General features: G+C 51.4%; 1 protein-coding gene across 1 annotated transcript; it reads left to right on the top strand.

Annotated features, from left to right (window-relative positions):
* The first annotated feature begins 61 nt into the window (after window positions 1–61).
* On the top strand, window positions 62–16,853 carry clcn5b (chloride channel, voltage-sensitive 5b). The gene is made up of 13 exons (XM_076987376.1): window positions 62–372; window positions 960–1,098; window positions 6,436–6,584; window positions 6,665–6,764; window positions 7,307–7,494; window positions 8,379–8,501; window positions 9,167–9,373; window positions 10,236–10,316; window positions 10,575–11,144; window positions 11,625–11,811; window positions 12,259–12,657; window positions 12,792–13,008; window positions 14,036–16,853. Exons 2-13 carry the CDS (start codon window positions 969–971, stop codon window positions 14,124–14,126), a joined length of 2,442 nt encoding a protein of 813 aa, XP_076843491.1. The 5' UTR covers window positions 62–372; window positions 960–968; the 3' UTR covers window positions 14,127–16,853.
* Window positions 16,854–18,034: the final 1,181 nt, after the last annotated feature.

Below are 18,034 nucleotides of genomic sequence, written 5' to 3'. Positions count from 1 at the left end.
AAGCAAAGCCCCTGCACGGTGGGTGGCAGTATTGTACTCAAAATAACAGCATTGTACCCAACCAGTCAGGAAGAGAACTGCGCTAGTCCAGCAAGAACCGGCGGGCTAGACTCTCCAATAGTAACCCAAATCACACTGGATAAAGTTAATGTTTTTTGTTTTGGTTGATCCGAACGGTGCAGATGGACGCGTGCCACGGTGGGCTCGCGCGGTCGGGTCCCTGCGCGTGCATTGACGCGTGTTGCGCGCGGAACTGTCAGCGTGGAGGACCGTGCAGGCTGATCTAGAGTTTAAAACCCCAATCACAAGACTGCGACGCTGTCTTAATGCTCATCTCGTGACCGCTGTACCTGCCACTGTCTCCAGACAAAGGTACGTAAAGGAAAATGTATTCACGCTTTTTTTTTAAGAACTCAACTTTTCAGCTACTGTGTAACACTTTATATTTTAGAATATGAAACTATAAGCCACAGTCACAAACGGCGAGCCTGTTTGATTGTAACTTGAAATGCAGGCTAGCGCAGCTAGCGCTTCTGGTTATATCACGATGCAATAAGGTTTAAAAACCCAAATCGTTGAGATCTCGTCTGACCGGAGAGCACCGACTCTAGAGCAACACTGATTTAGTGGTTTAGGTTTTATTGTTTAACCGGAGTCCTGACTGTTGGCCGCAGTCCTTTGTTTTATTAATGCGAGTCGGCAGCGTTTCCAGGGTGTTGTGTGATATGAAAACGACGTTGTGCACTGTGACTGGTGCGGGGATACACGGTAGTGTTTACTCACTCTCCGGAACACGGTGCACGCGTACCATCGCCAAAGGCATCCCATGTTTATATCCGTCCTCTTTTAACTTCATCCTATAGTTTAACTCTGTCCTCTTAACTTCGTTTTGCTTACTGAAACTATTTCAAGTTTTTTTGTTTACTCAGCGCGTTATTTTTGGTTTTGCGTTGCGTTAGGGAGCGAGGATGGAGGACGGCGGTTTCTGCAACGACAACTACGAGGGCGAAAGCAGCGATGACGACCTGGTGGATCTGAGCGGCGCCGCGTGCGACTTCACCGATGACGTGTGTGACCTGCACGCGGACGGCGGCGCAGGTGAGCGCGAGCCACACTATCCTGCAGCGTCCACTCTAAAACAGTGCAGTGCCTTCTTAAAAACCAGTAGCCTTAGACACTTTTTGTGTCTAGTTTTAGAAATGTTAAGATTGTACACTTTCACACCAGCACATTAATTGTGGACACCAGGAGTGTGTCAGAGTGACCACAGCCTCCTCTGGGGGGTGAACGTGCCCATCAGAACCGCACTGGTTCGTCCGGTAGCCGTGCTGCTAAAAGCCCAAAGAACCAAAGAACATGGACGGTACAGCGTAGTACAATCACACAAGAGTGGCAGCAGTGAATTCTGACTCATAATGAGTCATATCCGTGTTAAACGTCTGAATGCATGTTGATCTCAACAAATGCACATATGGTTCCAGTCATCTACTAACCCACTGAAGCGCGTGTGTGAACGTGTCCGGTAAAGGCGGCGCGTTCTCGGACACTGATGAAGCTCTGATGGTGTCGCACATGCTAGTAGTGAAATGAGGAAGTCTTCCATTAGCTGGTTTAAGCTGGGTCGCTGTCGGCAGCTATCCCTCATTTCCCTTGTTTCAGCAGTTTGTAGATTGAGGTTTTAGCCTTTTCTCTGTTCCTGAAGCTTTGCAGTCTGTAAAAGGGGAAAACCGTTGTGTTGCGAGAGAGAGAGAGAGAGAGAGAGAGAGAGAGAGAGAGAGAGTGTGTGTGTGTGTGTGTGTGTGTGTGTGTGTGTGTGTGTGTGTGTGTGTGTGTGTGTGTGTGTAAAATAGGGAGGACGAGAAGTTAAGTAGGGTGAGTATCCTAGCTGAGCTCAGATCAAGACAATCTTGCCCTGGCCAGCCCCGTGGGCATTTACCTCAGCTGGATTCAAACTGCCTTATTTTTGTGGTGACTAGCTTGTGTGTGTGTGTGTGTGTGTGTGTGTGTGTGCTTTTCTGTTAGAGTGTCTCTTTTTTCATGGAGCTTGTTGACTTTAGAGGGTGTCTGTAACTGAAGCAGAGGTTGGTGTGAGGGAGAGAGGGACGTGCCAAGAAGATGTTGTCCATCATCACTCTGTTACTTTACTACATCAGCCATCTAATGTATATAGCTATATATTTTTTTGCCAAAATATTCAGTGTGCGCAATGGCCTAATGCAGGGGTGGCCAACCCGTCATAGACCAAGAGCCACTTTTCTTACTGTGTTACGGCAAAGAGCCACATCGTACATGGGCGAGTGTAATCTGTTGAGCGGGGGGGTGGCGAGTGTAAATTATTAGCTGTGAAGACAGTCAAATGCGTGTTTTCCACTACGCCGGTTTTAAAAGTATTAGCGGCTCGCTAGGCTTGTAAACTAACCGCGCACCACGAAAATGTAGCAGTGTGTCGCCCCGTTTGTGCAGGTGAGCCCGCGGACCGGCTGGGGAGCCGCATGAAACCAGGCAAAGAGCCGCATGCGGCTCGCGAGCCGCGTGTTGGCCACCCCTGGCCTAATGATATAGTAGCCTGTCTCTGTGCTAGAACAGACATAGACAGACGTCTCTCTCAAGCCCAAGATGGTTGTTGGGCTACAATACAGATGAGTCCTTGGAAAATACGACTTCATTATGTGAAGTGCAGGAGTGAAGTAGTCATATGGACTTGGTGTTTTTTAGGTTATGTATACGGTCCTCAAAAGTTACTAAGTGATGCAGCATCCGCGCGCACAGTCTCCTCTCTCTCTCTCTCTCTCTCTCTCTCTCTCTCTCTCTCTCTCTCTCTCTCTCTTTCAGTGTTCATTTCGGTGTGATGTTTCATTTGCCTAATTCCATTTCCACTCAGCCTGCTACTATCAGTCAAGAGATCCCAGTAAGTCTAATAAACAAAGTCACCATCCAATCACATAGCTGGACCTATGATCCATGACCTCTGCCCTGCGCGTGTGTACGTGTGCACTTCCAGGAATGAAGCAATGTTCATAGGAGTTGAGTAAGAGAGGAAACGGATGAAGGAGAATCAGTGATGAGATGGTGGTAGCTGGTAAAATCAGATATGCAAATACCCCAAACATTGAAATGCTGACATCAGGATAAAGGCCTGCATGATCTTTACTGACTGTTTTTTATAGGACCTGACCAGTTGGTACACTATCTGTAATGTTTATATGGGTCCAAATCAAGGATTGGTCAAAGTCTACATTATTGTTGCACAAGAGCCTCAAACAGGCTTCAGATGTCTGTCTGTTTTGAATTTCCTTATATTTGACAGTATTTGAGTCTGCACAAAAAAACTTGTAAAACTTGAGTGTGATTCCTTTCTGATAAAACCATATATCGGTGTAGCACAGCTCTGCAGGAGAGTGCTTCTGTCTCTTTTGTAGACCTAGTCCTGGCCCCTCCCACAGTCGTGACCTAGTCCTGGCCCCTCCCACAATCATGACCTAGTGGTGGCCGTGCGACCTTCTACCTGCCGAGCCACTGACAACTAACCAGGCGTGATTTCAGAAACTATATTGGTCAAAGTTCTGTTGTCAGGAAGTCAGCAGTGGTCCAGGTTGCCCAATGCACTGCAGGCTTCACTTCCCCAGTGTCCTGCAGCACTCCTTGTGGTAGTTCTCCAGAACCTTCTAGAGCATTCGGCCCCCCCAGCTGGATGCCTCCACCCGTCCTTCTTAGTCAGGGAAGGAACTTCTCCTTTCTTGTGACGTGTGACACCCGAGAGTTGGCGAGACCTCCACCCCATAATGCTGAGCATCACGCCTGACGTAGCGCTCCATAAATGGGTCTGGTTCACTAAACCCATAGTGCTTGTTTCGTGGAGTGTCGAAAAAACTCACTTTGTTAATGGGTAATAAATTGAATTAAATACAGTTCTATAGGTTTTTTTTTAGTACAGTTTTTACGTGATGGGTGTGTCTGCGAGGGGCCGCGTGGCTCCTGTACACGGGGCCGTTTTTCTTCATGTTGCACATAGTTTTCACACCCACAAACTCACTCTTCCTGTCTGGCCACCGAGCTGCTCAACTAGCCTGATCACAAGCTTTTGGGTCATGGCATAGCCGTCTGTGAATAAGCATGTGTGTGTGCGCGTGTTTAATTTTGCACGCACTTTCTTTGTTTGGCTTACTTGTCAGTGGGGGAAAAAAACTGTAACCGTAGCAACTCTTCTCTTCATTTTTCTCTGGACTCTGCCGAGTGTTTAGTGTGTTAGCAGTGTTTCTGGGTTAAGCCGCTGTTTTCCTCTTGTTTACAGCTCGGCTTGGTACAGCTATACAGCCTACAGCCTGTGCCTCCTCTCTGAAGGCCCTAGGGCCTGTGCCTCCTCTCTAAAGGGCCTAGGGCCTGTGCCTCCTCTCTGAAGGGCCTAGGGCCTGTGCCTCCTCTCTGAAGGGCCTAGGGCCTGTGCCTCCTCTCTGAAGGGCCTAGGGCCTGTGCCGCCTCTCTGAAGGGCCTAGGGCCTGTGCCTCCTCTCTGAAGGGCCTAGGGCCTAGGGCCTGTGCCTCCTCTCTGAAGGGCCTAGGGCCTGTGCCTCCTCTCTGAAGGGCCTAGGGCCTGTGCCTCCTCTCTGAAGGGCCTAGGGCCTGTGCCTTCTCTCTGAAGGGCCTAGGGCCTATGCCGCCTCTTTGTGGGGCTTCCTGCCTGTGCCGCCTCTTTGTGGGGCTTCCTGCCTGTGCCTCCTCTCTGAAGGGCCTAGGGCCTGTGCCTCCTCTCTGAAGGGCCTAGGGCCTGTGCCTCCTCTCTGAAGGGCCTAGGGCCTGCGCCTCCGCTCTGAAGGCCCTAGGGCCTGTGCCTCCTCTCTGAAGGGCCTATGGCCTGTGCCTCCTCTCTGAAGGCCCTAGGGCCTGTGCCGCCTCTCTGAAGGGCCTAGGGCCTGTGCCGCCTCTCTGAAGGGCCTAGGGCCTGTGCCTCCGCTCTGAAGGGCCTAGGGCCTGTGCCTCCGCTCTGAAGGGCCTAGGGCCTGTGCCTCCTCTCTGAAGGGCCTAGGGCCTGCGCCTCCTCTCTGAAGGGCCTAGGGCCTGCGCCTCCTCTCTGAAGGGCCTAGGGCCTGTGCCTCCTCTCTGAAGGGCCTAGGGCCTGCGCCTCCTCTCTGAAGGGCCTAGGGCCTGCGCCTCCTCTCTGAAGGGCCTAGGGCCTGTGCCGCCTCTCTGAAGGGCCTAGGGCCTGTGCCGCCTCTCTGAAGGGCCTAGGGCCTGTGCCGCCTCTCTGAAGGGCCTAGGGCCTGTGCCGCCTCTCTGAAGGGCCTAGGGCCTGTGCCGCCTCTCTGAAGGGCCTAGGCCCTAGGGCCTGTGCCTCCTCTCTGAAGGGCCTAGGGCCTGTGCCTTCTCTCTGAAGGGCCTAGGGCCTGTGCCGCCTCTCTGAAGGGCCTGGGGCCTGTGTCTCCTCTCTGAAGGGCCTAGGGCCTATGCCGCCTCTCTGAAGGGCCTAGGGCCTAGGGCCTGTGCCTCCTCTCTGAAGGGCCTAGGGCCTGTGCTTCCTCTTTGTGGGGCTTCCTGCCTGTGCCGCCTCTCTGAAGGGCCCCTCTCTGAAGGTCCTAGGGCCTGTGCCTCCTCTTTGTGGGGCTTCCTGCCTGTGCTTCCTCTCTGACTAATCCTGACTGATAAATTGTATTTTCATTGTCATTGCAGTATGAGCATTCACATTAAACACATTGTGAAAGGCACAATGAATAAGCAATTCACACGCATGGAGTGTGTGAAATAAAGTCATTTATTTTATTTGTCCAATCGGGTGAAACCTTTACACCGTTTGGCCAATCACAGTAAACTTTGCTAGCCTCAGCTACCCTGAGATGACCCCACTTGTGCGTTATGTTCTGCCCTTTATAAGAGTTACTTATTCTGATGACCGTTGTCCCTTCCAGAATGTTCCGTTAGTGTTCTGTTCTCAGTGCCGTGTTGGGATTTATTTCATTCTCTTACAGCCCCATGATATTGAGTTTAGAAGAAATAATTTCACAGGGGATAGAATAAATTATACTTACATTTTTATAGTTGAATTGCCTTATTTAAATGAAATGTTATTTTAATTTGGGTATTCATGTGCAGTTCATTAAATGTGTTCTGAAATAATTTCTCTCTTTATTGCGTTTATCCAGTGAGCGTCTTGGCAGTGTACCTGTTAACACAGAAAGATGAGACATATGGGCTCAAAAGCAGTCCTGCACATGTAAATATAGTGTGCTGACTTCACTGGACTCATAAGCAAATTTTGTGATGTTATCTGTCAGTCATAACAGAATCTCTCGGATGTACAAGGCCACTCGCTGTTTTTTCGTTTGCTACACATCGGTAGTCTTCTATATAGACAACACTACACTGACAGTAATGTACCTGCAGTGCCGTGTCTGCCAGCACTGACCTGGTTGCAATTTCTCACCGCTGCTGTGTGACCTGGCAGGATACAGTAACGGCGGCCATGTCAAGGACGGCAGCGTGGACATGCTGGACCTGCTGGAAGGCTGGTTGCCCGGGGTGGGCACCTACGAAGATTTCACCACCATCGACTGGTTGAGGGAGAAGTCAAAGGACCGAGACCGCCACAGAGAGGTGAGGCGCCGTCACGACGTTACGCCATAGCGCGTCCACGCGGAGTGTGTGGGAAACTCAACTCTCTCTCTCACCTGCAGATCAGCAGAAGGAGGAAGCAGTCAGTAATCGCTCTCCTTTTAAGTGTGAGTGATGCGTTCTCTGGTTGGCTCCTCATGCTCTTCATTGGGCTCCTGTCAGGTCAGCCCCTCCCCCCTCCCCCCCTCTGCACTTGAAGTGTTTGACTTCCTGTTTACATTTTCAGTTTCGGTTTTCGTTTCTTGTTTTCACTGTTGCACTTCCTAGCTGTGCAGCTCGGTTCGGCTGCACTGTAGCACTGTAGCACTGTCCTGCACATGTAAATATAGTGTGAATATAGCACTGTAGCACTGTAGCACTGCACACTGTAGCACTGCAGTACTGCGCACTTGATCTTGTGATAAGTGTTGTGGAACGAACCCTTCTGTGAACGTAGGCGACACTCTTCATGCAGACGTACCTCCAAACACGAGTTCAGACTACCCCTGGAATTGCAGAACACATTCAGTGTGATTTACGGCGCAGTAAAATGAAACGTCTCCGTGGACGCTGCACAGAGACAGATGCAAACAAGTGTCCTCTGCCGCAGGCTGCCTTGTCTTTGACTATGATGATGATGATTATGATGATGATGATGGAGTCGACGACTTTAGTTTCTCCTTAGCCGTTTCATTATTTTCCTCTCGGTCTGCCTCTCATTTCAGGAGCTTTGGCTGGAGGTATCGACATCGCAGCTCACTGGTTGACTGACCTGAAGGAGGGAGTGTGTCTGAATGGCTTCTGGTTCGACCACGAACACTGTTGCTGGAACTCCAACGAGACCACGTTCCAGGAGCGAGACCGCTGTCCGCAGTGGAAAAGCTGGGCTGAGCTCTTCGTGGGAGTCTCTGAGGTCAGTTTGGCTGGACACACACACACACACACACACACACTTGTGAAAGGGCTGATGCCAATTTGAAGGTAAAAGGGTTTGTTGCTCTGTTGCCCTAATGGTTGTTTGTGGTAGGATTAGGTAGGCTCAGAGTCTAGTGCCATCACCATTGTTTCCCAGTCCACAGTGTTATTTCACAGAGCATTTCACACGGAGGCTGAGTCTCTGTGTACTAGGAAGAGCAGATGGTTTGCTTTGGGGGACAAGTGAACGATTATTTACTCAATCACACTTCAAATGTGGTTGAGAGTGTATAAAGGAAATTCCTCCCTCTAGTGGTTCAGAGTTGTATGCCACATGGAGATTTGATACATTTGTTAGTGTAAAACAAAAATACCTTTTATCTTTTCTAAAACCCATTTTTATGCATAAATGTATAAATATAGTGCTTTACAATATGCCAAGGCTTGAACAGAGCTTGAGGTACTGTAACATTTGAACTAAAGTTGTCACACTAATGATCATTTATAGATGCATGTGATGATTTTACAGATGTGTGTTCAGTCAGCAGATAAAAGAGCAGGACCCCATTTCCAAAAATCATGTAGTGACGAGATGAGAGAGAGTTTAGTGTAACACTTCTATTTCAAGACGATCTTTGTTTTACGATGTTTTTGGGAAACCCCTCCCAAATCTGGTATTTCATGTTTTACTGACGGAGGTTTTACTATGTACTATTAGTTACACTAGTCTAGGATCTTTATTAAAATACAAACATTTCCTAGTTTTCACCAGTGTTTATATAGTGTGTATTAAGGTTTTGCGCAATATGTTCTGTGCAAAGTAGGGTAGCATGAGTCATAGAAATATGGGACTGATGGTGCTGTTCCACATGTGTCCACAAGGGGGCGAGTGCGTACGTGGTGAACTACCTGATGTACGTGATCTGGGCTCTGCTCTTCTCCTTCCTCGCCGTCATCCTCGTACGAGCTTTCGCCCCGTACGCTTGTGGCTCGGGGATCCCTGAGGTAGGACACGCCCCCCTCTCCTCTTTCTCATCACCCTTTTTCTGTGTCTTATTGACGCTGGTCTCTAGTCTTTTCTCCCACAGTTGGTAAACTGCAATCACTTTGTATCCTATGTACCTAGCGCAATGAAGCATGTGTGTATTCATGTCTTGTTTCATCTCTTCTGTCACACTAACTAAGCCTTCAGAAAGGGAACAAACTGAAGATTTTAAGCCTTCCTAATCTGCCTGTTTACACGGGAGATGAAATGACAGTTTATTGAAAGGCTCCGAGTGTCATCACTCCCTAGAGTTGAACTGTGGAATATAAAAGCCTTAAGACAAGACACTCTTAAACCCCAGGCTTTAAGCTCCAGCAAACCTAATGATCGATAAGGTTCAAAATCCTTGTAGCGCTTCCTGCCAAGAAGCAGACAGTGTGACACTAACAACGGCCCAGGGACTCCTGAAGTCTCACGCCCAGACCTCCCCGAGCTAATGAGTAAGCCGGGTGGCCCTGATGAGACCGACACCTCTGAGGGCTCCTCTGAATTCGTCTCACCCTCTCCCCACCTCTCTTTGGATACGCAACGGATAGAGAAATTGCCATGTTTGTGTTTTTTAATCTCTCTCTCTCTCTCTCTCTCTCTCTCTCTCTCTCTCTCTCTCTCTCTCTCTCTCTCTCAGATCAAGACCATCCTGAGCGGGTTCATCATCCGTGGCTACCTGGGCAAGTGGACGCTGGTCATCAAGACCATCACTCTGGTGCTGGCCGTGGCCTCGGGTCTGAGCTTGGGCAAGGAGGGCCCGCTGGTACACGTGGCCTGTTGCTGCGGCAACATCCTCTGCCACCTCTTCACCAAGTACCGGAAGAATGAGGCCAAGAGGCGCGAGGTGAAGAGAGAGAGAGAGAGAGAGAGAGAAGGATGGATAGATAGATAGATGGAAGGACGTAGTGGTGGGGCTTAATGGGGAGGGAGGTTCCTGCGTGTCTCTGCCTAACGTGTGGACATGTAATGTGTGTAGAACTGTCTGCCACTGCTACGACCCCAACAGAGACGGAGACCCAGGGAGCAGAGGCTAGAGGGCAGACTGGCAGACTGGGGCAGGGGCAGTAGGGGCAGTAGGGGCAGTAGGGCAGGGGCAGCAGGGGCAGCAGGGGCAGTAGGGCAGGGGCAGTAGGGTAGGGGCAAGGGCAGTAGGGCAGTAGGGGCAGTAGGGCAGTAGGGGCAGACTGGGGCAGGGGCAGACTGGGGCAGGGGCAGACTGGGGCAGGGGCAGTGGGGCAGTAGGGGCAGGGGCAGTAGGGGCAGCTATAGAGCAAGCATGCAGACATGCCCGGGGCTTCTGGTCTCACCCAGTTAAATCAGGTCTAATTTGTAATGAATGTGGTGGTGTTTAATGAGCATTTGTTCAAGTACATAACTACATTGGTATTCAGATGGAATAATGAATGTTTAATAGATGTTTGTGTAAAGTTTGTTTGGTTAGTCATGCACGTGTGTGTGTGTATAGTGATTAGTACATACATTAGTGTGTGTGCGTGCGTGCGTGTGTGTACATTGGTATGTACATTAGCATGTGTGTGTACATTATTAGTACGTACATTAGCGTGCGCGTACATTAGCGTGTGCGTGCGCGTACATTAGCGTGTGCGTGCGCGTACATTAGCGTGTGCGTGCGTGTACATTAGTGTGTGCGTGCGTGTACATTAGCGTGTGTGCGGGCGCATGACTGAGCTGCTGTGTCGTTTCAGGTTCTCTCGGCAGCATCTGCTGTGGGTGTATCGGTGGCGTTTGGAGCCCCTATAGGAGGAGTGCTCTTCAGTTTGGAGGAGGTACGCATAAAGAGAGAGGGAGAGATACATACACACACACACACATATGTATGTGTGGGAGAGAAACATAATCCATACATAAAATGTTGAGTTTAGTGTAGAAGGTCTAACAGTTCTATATGTGCACATCAGTTATATGCAGCAATCAGACAGCAGCACACAGTAAAATGATATACACACTGAGTACTATTATAGTGATCACTGACACTAATATTCACCACTGCCGCTGCCCTTGTGACGACGTGCTGCTGTGTTCAGGTGAGCTACTACTTCCCCCTGAAGACGTTGTGGAGGTCCTTTTTCGCCGCCCTGGTGGCCGCGTTCACGCTGCGCTCCATCAACCCCTTCGGAAACAGCCGTCTGGTCCTCTTCCAAGTGGAGTTCCACACACAGTGGCACTTCCTGGAGCTCCTCCCCTTCGTGCTGCTGGGCGTCTTCGGCGGCCTGTGGGGGGCGCTCTTCATCCGGGCCAACATCGCCTGGTGCGGCTGGCGCAAGACCACGCGTCTGGGCCGCTACCCGGTGCTGGAGGTGGTGCTGGTGGCCCTGGCCACGGCTGTCCTGGCCTTCCCCAACGCCTACACCCGCATGAGCGGCAGCGAGCTGATCTCAGAGCTCTTCAACGACTGCAGCCTGCTGGACTCCTCCCAGCTGTGCGACTACGGCCCGCTGGCCAAGGCCGGGGAGCCGGCCGCCAACCTCAGCCGGCCCGGGGGAGGGGCGACGGGGGGCCGGAGGGCCGGCTACGGCGTCTACACGGCCGTCTGGCAGCTGGCCATGGCGCTCCTCTTTAAGATGGCCATCACCGTGGTGACCTTCGGCATGAAGGTACAGCAGCCAACGTTCCGGGCTTTTCTTTCTTCCTCTTCTAGCGCCCTCCTCCCGTTTACTGGTCACGAGCGCTGGCCTTCCCAGAATGCCCCTGTTAATGTGAGCTAAATGATGCATGAATACTTGTGCTGGCTTGAGCTTTGGGCAATGCTCACGCAACCTCTGAATATACAGTTTCAGGACCGTTCGGGTTTTATGAGCGCTAGTGCGAGTTAGAACTTCATTCTTCTTTGCTAACGCTTTATGATCCTAATAAAATGTAAATTAATTTCTCGTGTTCTGCACATTTACTTTAGCCAGACAGACACATTATATGGATACATAAGAGGAAATTCGCACATTTGCATCCAAAGTGCGAACATTCAGGATATAAAGTGGTGCGAATGAAGTGTTTCCTCATCATGGCGTTTTGTCTTACACTCTTTCTCCCTCTCTCCTCCTCTTCCTCTCTGAACTCTGGTCTTCTCTCCGGCGCAGGTGCCATCCGGCCTGTTCATCCCCAGTATGGCGGTGGGGGCAGTAGCTGGCCGGCTCGTGGGCATCGGGATGGAGCAGCTGGCCTTCTACCACCACGACTGGGCCGTGTTCCGTGGCTGGTGCACGCCGGAGTCCAACTGCATCACGCCGGGCCTGTACGCCATGCTCGGTGCGGCCGCCTGCCTGGGTGAGACGCCTTTAACCGCCGGGCAGCGGAGTCCCGTATGATGAGGGGAATGTGCGCATGGTTGCTCGCCTTTGCCAAACGGTCTGTTGTAGTTATCGTGGAGCCGAGCTTTGATCCACACGCCCAACTAAATCCACAACGCCGGCCTTCCGTGACGGCGTTCTCTTGCGCGGAGAAGTTCAGATCCGATCTCTGCGTCTCGTTAATTTAGCATGGGAAACATAAAAGAGCCTTGCGTGCAAATCCACGCCATGATGCCGTTTGGCTGCGTGTCATCGTTTTGTTTTGTTTTTTTCTCCTCACCCCTTTCTCCCTCTCTCCTCCCTCTCTCCTCCCTCTCTCCCTCCCTCTCTCCCTCCCTTTTTTTCATGGCTTGCATCTGGCTTTCCCTCCATTTCCCCTCCCTCTCTGGTTCTACGCGGGTGCCGTTCCCGACCCCGCCTGCAGGTGGCGTCACTCGCATGACCGTGTCCCTGGTGGTCATCATGTTCGAGCTGACCGGCGGTCTGGAGTACATCGTGCCCCTCATGGCCGCCACCATGACCAGTAAGTGGGTGGCGGACGCCCTGGGGCGGGAGGGCATCTATGAGGCGCACATCCGCCTCAACGGATACCCCTTCCTGGAGCCCAAGGAGGAGTTCTCGCAGACCACGCTGGCCTCCGACGTGATGCGGCCGCGCCGTAGCGACCCGCCCCTCTCGGTCATCACGCAGGACGGCATGAGCGTGGACGAGGTGGAGGGCTTGATCTCGGACACGTCCTACAGTGGCTTCCCTGTGGTGGTCTCTCTGGAGTCCCATAGGTTGGTGGGCTTCGTGCTGCGGAGGGATCTGGTCATATCGATAGGTGAGTGATCCAGACGTGTGTGTGTGTGTGTGTGTGTGTGTGTGTGTGTGTGTGTGTGTGTGTGTGTGTGTGTGTGTGTGTGTGTGTGTGTGTGTGTGTGTGTGTGTGACGGCCTCCTCCTTCCTCCTCTCCAGACAACGCGCGGAGGTGCCAGGAGGGCGTGGTGGGAGCTTCGCGGGTCGTCTTCACGGAGCACGCTCCAGCCGAGCCGCGTGACGCCCCTCCCCCGCTCAACCTGCGAGCCATCCTGGACCTCAGCCCGCTCGCCGTCACTGACCACACCCCCATGGAGATCACGGTGGACATCTTTCGCAAGCTCGGCCTCCGCCAGTGCCTCGTAACCCAGAACGGGTAAGAGAGGGGTTATTGGGCCGAGCTTTTAGGGTGGTGTTGAGAGAGCGGGGTTTAAACTGCGGTGTGTGTGTGTGTGTGTGTGTGTGTGTGTGTGTGTGTGTGTGTGTGTGTGTGTGTGTGTGTGTGTGTGTGTGTGTGTGTGTGTGTGTGTGTGTGTGTGTGTGTGTGTGTGTGTGTGTGTGTGTGTGTGATGGTGTACTCTGTTGCTTCCACACTGCTGCATGTCCCATGTTTGAGTACTGGTTAATTTAAAACATGAATGCTGTTCTAGTTTTCAGACACAAATTGGTTTCGTATGGCTGAGGGAGTCATCTGTGAGGCCTGAAGATGTTTGGAAACTTTGTTTTCTCTCCTTAAGCTCTCTTTGATGAGCATATTTTAGTTTTTAGTGGGTTTTTTGGGGAGGGGGTGGGAGGGTGGGTTTGGGTTGCAGCAGGACACCCTTTCATCCAGAACCAGAATGTATAGATCCAAAACGTGTAAACAGAACAAGGGTATTTTAACATGTATATGAAGGGTAATAACATGCTAATTGTAGCCTACACAGACACCATGGCTGCAGTGTGGTTGCCTCAGTGTTTTCGTTGGCCTGTAGTCAGTACTGAAGTCTTGTCAAAATCTGCCAATTCACTGTTCCCTGCGGCCCTTAGCAGAGGCATCGTTCTGCTGTGTTATCTGTAACGTGATGGGGATGTGTGTGTGTGACACACACACACACACACACACACACACACACACGAAAGATGAGCAGGCTGTTCATCTTTCTCTGCCCCGGAGCCAAACTTGCTCCCAGCCCGGCGAGATGGAGTTGACATCTGTGAGCGAGGACACAGCCTGTGTGTAACGGACATGTGGCGGTGCATATTCACACGCGTGTGCTCACACAGCAGCTCGTGCCTCTCCCAGGACCCGCTAACGACCCGCTGCTGTTTATTATCTCTGGCTGTATCTGTCAGATCAGTTGTCTTAGTTAAACGGGTCAAGAGAATTGATCAGTCTCTCCCTCTCTCCCGTGTGTGTGTAGGAGACTGCTGGGGATTATCACCAAGAAGGACATCTTGAAGCACATGGCACGGATGGCCAACAGAGACCCTGATTCCATTCTCTTCAACTAATCACCTTTCCTTCCCTTCACATGGACATACATCACCAGCCACCGTGTGTGTGTGTGTGTGTGTGTGTGTGTGTGTGTGTGTGTGTGTGTGTGTGTGTGTGTGTTGCCCACCCTGGTGAGCTGGTGTATGAACAGGCTGCGTGCCCGGGCGGAACGACCCGTCCCGGAGACGGACTCCGTTTTCCTGACTCCCCTGAGGCACAGGATCTGACGGGACAGGCTGTTGACGGGACACCTGCCAGTCCAGCCGCGCTCGTACTGTGAACTACAGCAGGGTCCTGACCCAGTCCTGATCTTGCCCTGTGGACCGTACCATCACCAGAGGCCTGCCTGTGTGGACCAAAGACTCTCACAAATACACTCACAAACGTGCACAGAAGTATATTTCAGGGACCTTGTCTTTCTTTCTCTGTACCTCGTCATTCCAACATGCCCTGTGTCCGCCGCACGTGTGTCTGGTGAGCTCAGTCCTGGGAATGTTGTGTAGGGGGAGTTTCTGCTCTAGGTGACGTGTCGGATCCTGCCCAGGTCAGACAATCGCTGTGGGAAGAGGCTGCGAGATGAGACGAGGTGTATCATGTTAAAAAGTCACACACTCTGTCTTGCACTCACTCGCATTTAATCACCCTCTCAGTCTGACACCCTCTCTCTCTCTCTCTCTCTCCCTCTCCCCCCCTTGCTCTTTTTCTTCACTTCCTCACATGAATATATATGTATGATGTATGTAATTGTAATAGTTTAAATATTAATATATTCATCACCCCCCCCCCCCCCCCCTCATCTTTACTCTGCTACTATATCCAGTGAATCTGCAGCTCCTCCAATATTATTATTCACTTTCAGCTTTCCAGTTCAGCTGTGGACTAATGTTCTTGCTCACCACTAGAGGGCACACTCTCATACACACACACACACACACACACACACACACACACAGAGATAGACTATAGACTTTCAGGCTGCATTCTGAATGGGCCACGTTTGGGCCAAACCTTGAGCTTTCATCAGATGCCTGATGTCCTGGTCCCGCTGAGCGTGATGTCCTGGTCCCGCTCAGCTTGACATGCTCATATTAGGCATGGCCTATATCCCATGCCCTCCTGACCTGCTTTGTCCTGCTGACCTTAGGTGACCCCAGGAGTCTGCTTCATCCCATCCCTTCCTGTAGTGGTCCAATCACGAGAGGCCCCGCCTCCTACAGGAAGCCCTGCTCGCGCTGTGGAAGGCCTTGGCCTCCTGGTACAGTCCTCCCCGCTCTGTGCCTGCCGGCCCTATTGTCCTTGTACGTTTTCAACTCCCCAAATCTTTCAAAGGTTAATGTTTTGCCTTTTTTTGTTCTGTGACCAGGCGAGTTGTTTATATCACGTCGAAGGCATTTCGGGCCTCTCGCGTCCAGCCGAAAAGCCACTTGTGCTGTTCTCTCACTCCCTCGCTTTCTTCCTGTCCCACCACCCCCTGCTACGCCCGTGAATGGGGTGGAGATGTTGGAGGAGCTATTGTTCCCTCCCGTTGGTCTGGCCTACCGGTCGCCAGGATGTCCCTCAGCTGTTTCCCCGGGACTCCGCCCAGCCCGGGGCGCTTCTGGACCTGCACTGGGGCAGCGCTCTGGTCAGCCTTATTGGAATGAGGGAAGAAATGTACCCCCCCCCAAACTGATTAAGTGTGTGTGTGTGTGTGTGTGTGTGTGTGTGTGTGTGTGTAAGGTATTCTGGAACAAGGAATAATGTCTTTCTTTTCTGACCCCCTGAGAAAGCAGGAGGGGAGGTTAATTAAACGGCGCTCCCTGGTCAGCAAGCGGATCGCTTTCAACAAAGGTCCTTTCTATGTGGTGGGCGGGGGGGGGGGGGTATGGGGGAGAGGAGATGGAGAGAGAGGAGGTGAGACTGGGCTACATGGATTGTAGGTGGGTCACACTGTGCTGTGGGCTTGGTGAGTGTGATGGCCCTCCACTGTAACCCAGCTCTCTGCTGCATGTACACGGCCGGTCCAGGACTGGAGGGAATGTGGACTCCCACAGGACGTGCCTGGCCCCCCTCTCCCCCAGCCCTCTTATCTGCAGCCCGCAGCCCACCACCCTGTGTAAGAATGTGGGAGGTGGTACTTTCTCCAGCTGGGGGTATTTAACCACCTGCCAAGAGTGTTTGGTGTAACTAATGTGCTGTTCAAACTCAGGAAGACAAACAAGTCAAAAGGCAGGCGGGCCGAGCGGCGCACGAGAGGTGCTGAGAACGGTGCCTGTCCGCCCCCTCCACATGCTGTGGGTGGGAGGCGACCCCCAGAGGGACCGCCCTCCGCAGCGCCTAGCCGCCATGGCAACCCTGGAAGGTGCACGCCCACTTTCTCTGTTCGCCCTCCCCACCCTGCACAAGGTCTCTGAGGGCGATGGGCGGCCCCTGCTCCGATGCAGTCTTCGAGGGCGGGGTCTACTGCCCCTCATGGGCGGAGTCTGTGGACCACCGCCCTATTGTCTGAACTCCATAAACTCTGAGGGCTCCTAGTTTTACTGGTGATCTTTGTGGTACAATTTCAGGAAGTCATGTTCTGAAGGTCTTAAAGGTTAATTAGACTTTTGTTAATGAGAACTATGCAAAATTGGTTTATAACGTGATATTTATTCTATACGATGCTGACATTGTGTATTGTAGAATTTCCAATCCATTGTTGTATTGACTGCCAACATCTTTTGAAAATATTTTGGGTCATTTTGAATAAATCTAAGCATTTGGTACTTGTAAGGACACTCTTTGTGTGTGTGTGTGCGCGTGTGCGTGCATACGCATGAACAAACATGAGACGAATTGGGTGTGCATAATTTTTGGTTCAACTCAAATCAAAAACACATTTCAAAAATGAAACAGAAATAATATGGACATTAAATCATGTTTCATTCTAAAGAGAACCTCCCAAATGACTCGTTTGGCCGATTGAAGGCCTGTGCAGTGTTCAGTACGGTACTCAGCGGTATTCATCGTTAACGAGGGGATTACGGTTAAGGCCTTGGGATAGAAGTGTGGCTACAGGGTCAGCTGACCTTACTGTGAGTGAGTTACTTATATAGCCATCGTAATTCTCCTTCATCCTGACATCAGAACACTTACTGCAACTGTGTCTGACCAAATGACGAGAGTGTCATCTGTAAGAGTTTCCAAAGAAATTGGCCAAGATTCATGCGAACACACTGACAGGGGCTCGTTCACACTCCATTAAAGCACCTTTGGAGCTGATTCTCAGGCGGACCCCGCGGTCTCCTCGCCAGAGTGCTCTCGTCCCGTCGGTGACTGTGTCCAGGCCTGCGTGAGGGAGCTACGCTCGCCACGGTCCCATTTGCCTCGACGACCGTCCTGCTTGTTTGTTTGTGTTAACGTGCCCCCGTCTGGCAGGAGACGGAAGGCCACAGGAAGCAGAGCCATTTAGGCCGAGCGGCCCTGCACACGGTCCCACAGCATTCCGGAACATTCTGAAATGACATTCCGGAACATTCTGAAATGACATTCCGGAGCATTTTGAAATTGGGCATTGCAAGTGGACAATGATGTGTCTTGTGGGGAAAAAATGGCACTGTTGGAAGGACAATTGAACATTTAAAATGACATATTTATGAAGTGGGCTAGTGGATGGAGGAGGGTGGAGGTGAGGTGGGTGGGTTTGGGGGTTGTTTGGGGGTTGTGGGGGGGACAGGCAACCACCAAGATATTTTCTGCTTATGTGAAGTTGAGTGGTCTCGGGGGTTTGTGTGTGTGTGTGTGTGTGTGTGTGTGTTTGTAGTTGTGAGTGTATTTTCACATGTGTTTGTCTGATGGACAAAGAGACCAAGTGGGTGTGTGGTCAGACCAGTGTGGGATAACTACGCAGATTTGTGCTTGTGTGGTCAGTACTGAGTTGGCTAGATGTGTGTGGTCTGTATAAATG

This window comes from Brachyhypopomus gauderio, unplaced genomic scaffold (genome assembly GCF_052324685.1).
Source record: "Brachyhypopomus gauderio isolate BG-103 unplaced genomic scaffold, BGAUD_0.2 sc52, whole genome shotgun sequence".
In the NCBI taxonomy this organism is placed as follows: Eukaryota; Metazoa; Chordata; class Actinopteri; order Gymnotiformes; family Hypopomidae; genus Brachyhypopomus; species Brachyhypopomus gauderio.
This window is presented reverse-complemented; position numbering and strand designations above follow the sequence as displayed.

Coding starts and splice junctions, on each gene's coding strand:
- clcn5b (XM_076987376.1), top strand. CDS start 969: ATGGAGGACGGCGGTTTCTGCAACGACAACTACGAGGGCGAAAGCAGC. Junction 1,099..6,435: donor GCACGCGGACGGCGGCGCAG/GTGAGCGCGAGC, acceptor GTGACCTGGCAG/GATACAGTAACGGCGGCCAT. Junction 11,812..12,258: donor CGGTGCGGCCGCCTGCCTGG/GTGAGACGCCTT, acceptor CCCCGCCTGCAG/GTGGCGTCACTCGCATGACC.